This window comes from Dromiciops gliroides, chromosome 5 (genome assembly GCF_019393635.1).
Source record: "Dromiciops gliroides isolate mDroGli1 chromosome 5, mDroGli1.pri, whole genome shotgun sequence".
NCBI classification, from domain to species: Eukaryota; Metazoa; Chordata; class Mammalia; order Microbiotheria; family Microbiotheriidae; genus Dromiciops; species Dromiciops gliroides.
In genome coordinates, this window is record NC_057865.1 from 175,859,403 (window position 1) to 175,869,737 (window position 10,335).

The window sequence follows — 10,335 nt, forward strand, 5'->3', positions numbered from 1 at the left end:
GTGTGTGTGTGTGTGTGTGTGTGTGTGTGTGTGTGTGTGTGTGTGTGTGCGCGCGCGCGCGTGTGTGTGTGAGGGAGAGAGGGAGGGAGAGAGAGAGAGAGAGAGAGAGAGAGAGAGAGAGAGAGAGAGAGAGAGAGAGAGAGAGAGAGAGAGAGAGAGAGAGAGAGAGAGGTTTGACTCAGGCTAGAGGGAGACCAACTGCTTCACACTTTAAACACTGCTGCACTGGAGAGGGAGAGGGAGAGCTGGAGGCGCACAGATTTCCCCCAAGATCTCCCAAGAGCACCGTCCCGCAAATTAGAAAACGAAACCCCCAAAATTGCAACAAAAAAGAAACCAGCAGCTGTTGCCAAACATGGACGAAGGAATCTCTCGTTTGCAAGAGAGACAGTTAATGGAACATAGAGATTTTATAGGGTAAGGTGCACGCACCCTTACGAATATCTGTCTCGCCTTCTGTTTTCTTCTCTTCTCCAGAAAGTGGTGAGAAGCCGGAGAGAGCAAAGATTCTCCCAGAATTGGTATTTGATGCTTATTTCTGTTTTGCAGACTGGACTATTCATCCTTGTATATGTGTAAACCTAAAAGGGGAATGAAGAGAGACGAAAGCAAGGTAAGAATAAGTTTCTGATGATCTTCATAACCTGCCTGGATAGTTAATTAGGGTCCTTTACTTCAAAGCAAAGCATTACACTGCAACAATACTTCAACCTTTTGCCTTCTCCTAACTATGTATTTTAAGTAGCTTGAGGGATAACTTGCATAAGGGAAGGTTGAACACTATACCTGCATTTTAATTGCAGTTCAGTACAGACCAGTAGAAAGAGGTATCTGGTTTGCCTTGTCATACAGTATGTGTTCTTGGTGGATTGAATAGAGTGTTGATCTTTTTTTCTTCCTCAATTTTCCCATATTAAGGAGACCTACAAACTACCACACAGATTGATAGAAAAGAAAAGACGAGACAGAATTAATGAATGCATTGCTCAGCTTAAAGACTTATTGCCAGAACATCTGAAATTGACGGTAAGATTCCTTTTCTACACTGTGGTGATTTGTAACAACCTTGTAAAGAAACTCCTCCAGATTTAAGAATAAATGTAAATATTTGATGTCTGACAGCAACTTATGTTGTATTGTTAGAGTTTACCACAAAGTCAGCTGAATGATGTATGCTCACACACACAATCATTTTTAACCTGCCTTCTATAAGTAAGCCAGGTTAAAAATACTACTTTCAAGGGGAGTTTAAGTTCCAATGATGAATGGAAACCCATTGGAGCCAAATGTATTTTGTTAAATAACCATGAGCCCCTTTCTTCTTTGCTCCACTGCAGACTCTAGGGCATCTGGAGAAAGCAGTAGTTTTGGAATTAACTTTGAAACATTTAAAAGCGTTGACAGCCTTGACAGAGCAGCAGCATCAGAAGATAATTGCTTTACAAAATGGTAAGTCACTTTGAGGAATGCCAACACAGGAATTTATTTGCCCTTAGCCCATAGAGGTGCAATTATGAAGGGTTGGGGGGGGTTGTTTGTTTTTTTCTCTGTGGGATATCAGGCTTACTTTTTTTTTTAAGAGTAACTTGTTCACTAGAAGTTATGGTTTTCTTAAACATTATTAAAGATTTCGAGATTCCCAGGAGGCAGATTTTTATTTTAAGTATTGGTCCAAGCTTCACCCTGATTTGTCTCTTTATCCCAGAGCAATAACACCTCTGCTGCCCCCCCCCAATACCATAGCAACTGGTGGACCTGTGAGGTTATTGATTATTGAAGACAGACTTATAACACATTAGTCAATGCCCAGTACCCACGTGATAGCCAGATGCTTTAACGTTAGTGTTTTTCTTTTCTGCCATTTTTCTCCCCTCACCCACCACCTCCCCTTCCGATCCTCTTCCTTATCCTAGGGGAGCGATCTATGAAATCTCCCATTCAGGCCGACTTGGATTCTTTCCATTCGGGATTTCAAACATGCGCCAAAGAAGTCATGCAATACCTTTCCCGGTTTGAAAGCTGGACGCCCAGGGAGCAGAGATGTGCCCAGCTTATCAACCACTTGCACTCCGTTTCCACTCAGTTCTTACCCAGCCCCCAGCTGTTGACTCAACAGGTCCCTGTGAGCAAAGGAAACACTTCCTCCTCCTCCTCCTCCTCCTCCACCACCACTACCACCACTTCTTCTTCCTCCTCCTCCTCCTCCTCCTCCTCCTCTTCCATCGCAACTCCCCCCTCCTCCTTCTTGTCTGTGAACGCCTCTCAGGATCGCACCGTGCAGAAGCTGGAGCCCCAGACAAACTGCGTCCCTGTGATCCAGAGGACTCAACCTAGCACTGAACTCGCTGGGGAGAATGACACGGACACTGACAGCGGCTATGGTGGGGAGGGCGAGGCCAGGCCAGACCGAGAGAAATACCATGCCCCTGGGGGAAGTCGTGTCACCATTAAGCAGGAGCCTCTTGGGGAAGACTCCCCAGAGCCCAAGAGGATGAAATTGGATTGCGGCGAGAGCAGCAGTCCTGGAGGCAGCGCAGCGGCAGCTCTGCTGGGGCCGAATCCGGCCGCTGCCCTGCTGAGACCCGACGCCGCACTGCTCAGCTCCCTGGTGGCCTTTGGGGGAGGCGGGGGGACTCCCTTTGGGCAACAGGCGGCGGCGGCGGCGGCGGCGGCCCCCTTCTGCCTACCATTCTACTTCATCTCGCCTTCAGCAGCAGCTGCTTACATGCAGCCTTTCTTGGATAAGAGCAACCTGGAAAAATACCTGTACCCTGCTGCGGCAGCCCCCATCCCCCTGCTCTACCCAGGCATTCCAGCCCAGGCTGCGGCGGCGGCGGCTGCTGCGGCCGCCGCCGCTGCTGCCTTCCCCTGCCTGTCCTCGGTGCTCTCGCCCCCTCCTGAGAAGGCGAGCGCTGCCGCTCCAACCATCCTGCCTCCGGAGCTGGCTTCTCCTGCGGCCCCCCACCAACACTTTCCTCTGCCCTTCCACCCCCTCGCCCACCTCCCCTTTGCAGCTTCCTCCAGAGAGCCTGGGCTGAGTTCGGACCTGGAGACGTCTTCTCAGGGGGATTCCTCCCAGCCTGGAAAGGAAAACCCTTGAAAGCTTTGGCATTTCGCAGGAAGGATGGGTGGTTAATCATGAGAATATTAACAGTAATACTTAAAAAATACCCTTTTTTGTTTGTTTGCGTAATTTCAAGTTCCTGTGTGTCCTCCGCCCACTACCCCTACCCCCACCCCCACCCGTCACCAGGCTGCTGTAAAGATCCTGAGCTGTGGGTGTGTTTTTATTTTTGTTTTATTTTGTTTACTGTCTTTAAAAAGTCAACAATATTTAAGTTTTACCTCCATTTGGACTGTGACAGTTTTAAAATGTTGAACATTGTTCATGAGTAAGGCAGGACTAACATAGCTGAAAAGTTTCACTTCTGGAAAGGTCTGCAGTATCTGCTGGAATGTAGTGGAAGTATCTGAAAGAGAGGACATACACTCAAAAGACAAAAAGGTGCTTGGAGCCAGATTACAGCATCCGGTAATTAACCCACTGTATCTGTTCCCAAATAGCTCCTGCTTACCCTGAGGGGGGTCTCCACAAACTGGGAATGAGGATCTTTTAGACTTAATTTGCTATTCAGTATATAATGTTTAGCTTTATTGAATCCATACATTTGTCTGTTGTTTGGGTAGTTTTGTTTTTAGAAAAACAGCTACAATTTCTCTCCAAATTAAATGTTGCACTTTGTTTTAAGTGGTTTTATATATAATATATATATATATATAAAATGTTTCTAGGTTCCACTTCTTGACTTGCACTTGACTTTGGGGAAGGTGTGTTGAAGAAAGCAAGAAGCACCCTTAGTACAATTACAATTTGTTAGCACTTTATTAAGAAATGGACCTTGAATCAATTGACTTACCTTAATTTCCTCTTAGACATGATAGACATATATATGGCAAGTGCATTTGTACCCACATTGTTGTTGTTTTAAATCATTATGTTCCTGAGTTTTTTTAATCTTGCTGTTAAAAAAAAGTCTGTGCACTGAACTAAAAACAAAAAACCTAAATTCTAAAAAATTACTATTCCTTTAAAAATGATCCTAAATTTTAGGTTGTATACAATCCAATGCTGGTAGAGACATTTGAACTAGTCAGTGTTGATTGGAAATGCTATGAAGGTGTGGCATAAATCCCCATGAGGCCTTTCTATCTCCAGCTACTATGATTTCCCTTTCTGGAAGACCATACCGGATACTAGATTATCACAAAGAAAGCTTTTAAAAATAAGGTTTAAACCAAGACCTTGTCTAGATATTTTTAGTTTGTTGCCAAGGTAGCACTGTGAGAAATCTCACTTGAATGTTATGTAAGAGGTGAGACACAACAGTCTGACTATAAGTGAAGAAAATATCTGGGTCTTTTAGTCAGTTTGGTGCATTTGCTGCTGCTGTTGCTACTGTTTGCCTCAAACGCTGTGTTTAAACAACGTTAAATCTTACTAGCCTACGAGTTGGCTGTATGTAAATAGTTGTTAATACATCCAATTAATGTCTGACATGCTATTTTTGTAGAGAGAAAATATGTGCTAATGATATTTTGAGTTATCTTTTGGGGAGGATTTGCTGAAAAGTTGCACTTTGTTACAATGCTTATGCTTGGTACAAGCTTATGCTGTCTTAAATTATTTTAAAAAAATAAATACTGTCTGCAAGAAACCAGCTGTTTTAGAACAGTTTAGTATGTGGCATACTAAAACTTGATCTTTATAATCCAGTATTTTCCAGCACTCCATAAATTCTATTACTTAAATATTTCCACACTATTTTGTGATTTTAAAATTCTTACTGAGTAATAAAAAATTTAATATGCAATATGAGGTTGTCTTATAATTAAAAATTCTACCTTAATATATCATAAGGAATGTACAACTAGTACTAATATAATTACACAAATAAAAGTCATTATGACTTTTCAGGTATACAACTTTGCTTCAAGTTTGCTTGTTAGCATCCTTTTCTATTCTATTAAAATTATCTTCTGGGTGTGTGTCCACCTGATAATGACACATCTAGATGAAAAGTAGAAATTTTCATCAATCACTTGGTTGTCTGTGTGATGATAAATTATCTGATATTTGGATGATTAATTGGATTTTCATATGGATGTCTGACACTGAATAGACAACCTATATTCATGGAGTTCATTCACATGGAGTTCATTCGCATGAACACATGCAAATATCTGCTACTACATATAAATCCAGAAAGATCATGAGACTGGTCATCAGGAGACCTGGCCTAAGGCTCTTGTTTTACCACTTGCTGTATGAAGTAAAGTAATTTCACTTTTCTGAGCCTCTCTGTTTCCTCACAGTAAAAGGGATGCTGGATTAAGTGATGTCAAGGTCCCATCCCAATCTAACATTCTAAGAATTCATAGTTTTATATAACCATGATGCTTCAAAAGATCTATATTCAACACTGTTAAGTACTCAATCCACTGATGTAGTTCATTACTTAGTAAATTGTTTATAAGTTATTTTAACCAAAAAAAAGAAATTTGGTAGCCAGTTATCTGGTAAGGAATTTCTCCAAACAGAACTAGTCTGGTTTTGTTGTTGGGTTCATCCTTGGAACTTTCCAGTTGTCCTGCTGACATAGACTTAGAAAATTCCGAAACACCACATCACAGTAAGGCAGAGAAGTAGAATTTTAGAACATGTATGTGTCTGTTGGTTATTGCTGTGGTGAAACTCCAAGTATATCTAGGTAGAAGGCATTTCGTATGTGTAACATAGTCTTAGGAGTTATGTGTTATATAGCTTTGGCCTTGTAGACATACAAGGTTTATACAGCCTCAAGCCACTGAGAGGTTAAATCCATAGTCAAAGTCAGGTTGTATCAGAGGAAGAACTTGAACCCAGATCTTTTTGATATCAAGACCCTTTGTCCACTACTCAGTGATGTTCCTCAGTAAAGCATATGATTTTGTTATTGAGTTGTTTCAGCCATTTCCAACTCTCTGTGACTCCAGGTGGGGTTTTCTTGGCAAAGACACTGTAATAGTTTGCCATTTCCTTCTCCAGGTAATTTTACATATGAGGAAACTGAGTCAAACAGGGTTAAATGACTTGCGCATGGTCACACAGCTAGTAAATGTGTGAGGCTGGATGTGAACTCATGAAGATGAGTGTTCCGGATTCCAAGTCCAGTGTTCTATCCATTGCACCTCTAGCTGTTCTAGTGCATTGTAGAAATTCACACTGATATAATATTTATAATTTGCAATATGATTTGCTCACAAAAACCTTGTGAAGTAAGGATGAGTCTTATTTACAGTTCACAGAAGGGGCCATGGATAAAGCACCAGCCCTGGATTCAGTAGGACCTGAGTTCAAATTCGATCTCAGACACTTGACACTTACTAGCTGTGTGACCCTGGGCAAGACACTCAACCGTCATTGCCCCCCCCAAAAAAACCTTACAAAACAAAACAAAAAAAATGCAATTTACAGAAGAGGAAATTGAGGATCAGAGAAGTAAGTGATGCCTTAGATCACATAGCTACTTGATTGTTAATGTGGGACAAATAATAATGATAATCATAATAGCTAGTATTTATTAAGTGCCTACTGTATGCCAGGCACTGTGCTACTTGCTTTAAAATATCATCTTATTTGCTCTTCACAACAACCTGGGAAAGTAGGTACAATAGTTACTTCCATTTTGCTGTGGAGGAAACTGAAGCAAACAGATTAATTGACTTACCTAAGGTCATACAGTATCTGAGGTTAGATTTGAACTCATGTTTTCTTGACTCTCACCCCAGCACTCCATATTTATCTTCAGTTCAAGAATATTTTAGCTCCTTGACCTTCCTTTAAAGTAAAAATATGCTGTAACATGGTCTTTACATGGCATTGGGGTGCTAGGAATAATACATATTACTTTAGATAATTTCTGTGAAAGTTTTTCAATACATCATATCTACTTGACACATTATAAGATAGTGCTACAAACATAGATTGAATATGATTGGACTCAAACTATTTTAGGGGATAAAGCAACTCTTAATTTTAATCAAGTGCTTCTTAACCCCATCTTGAAAAAAAGAAGCATTTTAGATGATAGCTAGTACCTATATGCTTTATAGAAAAAGTGCTCCCCCTACTGACTTTGCAGTGGCTGTCTCACAAAAACTTCAAATCTTGCCAGGAGAGCCTCTGACTTATGACATTAATGGGACCTTATAAATGTGGAAACATAAAAAAGCCATCAAAATAAAGGATTTAAATAAAAATTAAGAATTAAAACAACATTGGGAAATCACTCTATCACAATTTACTGAGATCATTAGTATTTTGAATGAGTACAATGTAATATCATTTTAGAATTGAAGAGGGCTTTAGCATGGACCTAGGGAAACAGAGAAACAGCCTAGCTAAATTCAGAGAAAGGTTATCACTGAAGTTGACCAAACTATACTTAATCACAAAGTCAGTCACAGAATGATTATTTTGGCTACAGAAACTCTCAAAGACCATCTATTGAGTTAAGAGAGCTATACCAGTGGCTGGAGTACCTACACTGACCAAAACAGAGATCATTCTATTGGGTTTTTAAGGGAAATACTTTAATTCTCCCAGAAAACCCTGAGAGCTATTAATAAATAGACTTTAAAAAAAAGTTCTTACAGTGATTTGAATTAAAATACTTATATTTTTAACTAGAATCATGAAAAATATCAAGTAGCTAGTGATATTCAACAGATTATTATTTGCTGCTAATTGTCCACATGACACGGTTTATATGTATAACTTAGACCTTTATACAGCCCTACATAAAGTAAGCTTGTGGCCTATCCCATCAGTGTTGTTCTGTATACCCACTTACTCGGAATTTATTGTCAAGTTTAGTTAAGACCTGAGGAAGAAGTGATGGAGCACATAGACTAACACCCTTTTCCTTTCAGGTTAAGATTCTTTTTTCCCTTTTACTAATTATTTTTAATTTTTACATTTTGAGTTATAAATTTTCTCCTTCCCTCCCACCCATTGAGAAGGCAAGGAGTATGATATCACTTATACATGTGGAGTTATACAAAACATGGCTATGTTAGCCATGTTTTTAAAAATGCAAGAAATGTAAAGAAAGTGAAAAAACTTATGCTTCAATCTGCACTCAGAATTCATCAGATCTCTTTCTGGAGGTAGATAGCATCATGGGTCCTTTAAGAACTGTCTTGGATCATTGTTTTGATCAGAGTAACTAAGTCTTCCACAGATGATCATCATACAATATTGCTGTTACTGTATACAATGTTTTGGGGTTCTGCTCACTTCACTCTGCATCGATTCATGTAAGACTTCGAAGGTTTTTTGAAACCATACTACTCATCATTTCTTATAGCACAATAGTACTCCATGACAATTATAGACCACAACTTGTTCAGCCATTTCCAGCTGATGAGCATCCCCTCAAATTTTCAATTCTTTGCCACTATAAACAGAACTGTTATAAATATTTTTGTACATATAGGCCCTTTTCCTTTTTAAAAAATCTCTTTGGGATACAGATTTAGAAGTGTTTTGTTGGGTCCCAACGTATGCAGAGTTTGATAGACCTTTGGTCAAAGTTGCAAAATGTTCTCCAGAATGTTTGGACCAATTCATTTATGAATTCAAGTGGAGATTCTTGAACTTTTCTCAGTATGAAGAGATAAAACCAAATTTATGCTACCAAAAGTTAGGCTGTTTTGAAATATTATTCTACAGGATTGCCAAGTGGATATATTTCACCAAAATTCTAAATCTATCGTAGAAGCTAAATGTTTACAATCACCAATTATTTTAAAATAATATTCCTCTGGAGTTTTAAAACAGGCAAACTGCATAAGAATTATATACAATGTATTTCCTCAGTATTTTGGAGTGTACTTCTTGTTATTGTCAGTCATTATGCCAGCTCCCTTTTCTAATTTGCTTTCTCCAACCTGTTATAAGCTGGGAAATAATATACCCAACTAATAAAATAATAATAATGGTGGTGTTGGTTATGATGGTGATGATGATAACTCCTGTGTATATAAATGTTTTGCAATTTACAAAACTATTTTCTTACATGAATCCTATATCAATATTATAAGTATTATCCTATTTTTATAGATGAAAGTTGCTAAGATTTATAATTTAAGTGACTATGACACAGCTTTTAAATGTTAAAGTTAGGAAATAGCCAAACTTTTCTGACTAAAATCAGTCACTTCTCTAAGTATATTAGAATTGTGTCTAAAATTATGGTGAATACACATGAAGGTAGGGGCTATTGGAGCTTTCCTAATAGCAAAGTGCCTTAGTTGTAGGATGTGGATTGTATTACACCTGCTTTGAGGTTTGTTTTGGCTTATTTCTAGATAACTACTGAATAACTAAGTTCCAAATAGTCATCAGACAGTAGTGGTGTTTTAAGTTTCTCAAGTATTTCATGTTTCTCTTGTCCTTAAGTGATTTAAATACATAATATCAAAAGTGACTTTATAGTTTTATGCCACAAAATCAAGTAACAAATTTTTTTAAATTACTACCAGTAGTAACAATGTGGCATACTGAGAACTCTCTATAGCTGTTATGTGGGAAAGGGATTAGAGTTGTTCAGTTGACAAAGAAGCAGATTGAGGATTGATATAAAGAAAAATTTCCCAAGAATCAGAGCTATCTGCAAGCAAAATGTACTACTTGCAAAGTTGTCAATTTACCCTCACTACAAGTGGCACAGTGGATAGAGTGTTGAGCCCGGAGTCAGGAAGACCTGAGTTCAAATTTGGCCTCAGACACTTAACTCTGGGCAAGTCACTTAACCCTGTTTGCCTCAGTTTCCTCATCTATAAAATGAGGTGGAGAAGAAAATGGCAAACCACTCCAGTATCTTTGCCAAGAAAACCCGAAATGGGATCACAAAGAGTCAGACATGATTAAAAACAACAACAACAACAACAAATAAAGTCTGACTATTGTTTTTGAGTATGTATCAGGAATTCTTGGTTAGATATAGATTGGATTAGATAATATTGAATACCCCCTTCTAATTGACATTTTGATGATTCTGATTTTGAATTCAATTCTTTATGGACCTGTGATGTATCTCATTAATAATGCAGATTGCAACACATCCATGACTTCTCAGCCTATGCCACTGTGTCTAAGTTCCCCCATGAATTATTCACAGGGATCCACCTGCTGTACTGAAGGCCTTTCCTCTAGGTCTCCTAATATTACATAAGTACCAGTATATTATCTATATCTCTCTCATTTTTAAACTGTATAAATTATAAATCTAA

At 38.9% G+C, this 10,335-nt stretch overlaps 1 protein-coding gene and 1 long non-coding RNA gene across 3 annotated transcripts; one reads left to right on the forward strand and one right to left on the reverse strand.

Moving 5' to 3' along the window:
* Positions 1–275: 275 nt before the first annotated feature.
* On the forward strand, positions 276–4,873 carry BHLHE41 (basic helix-loop-helix family member e41). The gene is made up of 5 exons (XM_043966441.1): positions 276–417; positions 550–613; positions 919–1,026; positions 1,338–1,449; positions 1,914–4,873. The coding sequence occupies exons 1-5, from the start codon at positions 356–358 to the stop codon at positions 3,098–3,100; spliced, it is 1,533 nt and encodes a 510-aa protein (XP_043822376.1). The 5' UTR covers positions 276–355; the 3' UTR covers positions 3,101–4,873.
* Positions 411–3,119, reverse strand: LOC122728177. Of its 2 annotated transcripts, none has more exons than XR_006353246.1 (3): positions 3,002–3,119; positions 787–930; positions 411–581 (listed from the first exon to the last, which is right to left on the reverse strand). It is a non-coding gene; the product is annotated as an uncharacterized LOC122728177 (long non-coding RNA). The 2 variants fall into 2 exon arrangements; XR_006353245.1 differs by lacking the exon at positions 3,002–3,119 and adding an exon at positions 2,003–2,139.
* Positions 4,874–10,335: the final 5,462 nt, after the last annotated feature.

Bases quoted from the DNA above. Each gene is read 5' to 3' on its own strand.
- BHLHE41 (XM_043966441.1), top strand. From the start codon at position 356: ATGGACGAAGGAATCTCTCGTTTGCAAGAGAGACAGTTAATGGAACAT. The intron at 614-918 runs GTAAGAATAAGT...TCCCATATTAAG, and splicing joins TGAAGAGAGACGAAAGCAAG to GAGACCTACAAACTACCACA. The intron at 1,027-1,337 runs GTAAGATTCCTT...GCTCCACTGCAG, and splicing joins CAGAACATCTGAAATTGACG to ACTCTAGGGCATCTGGAGAA.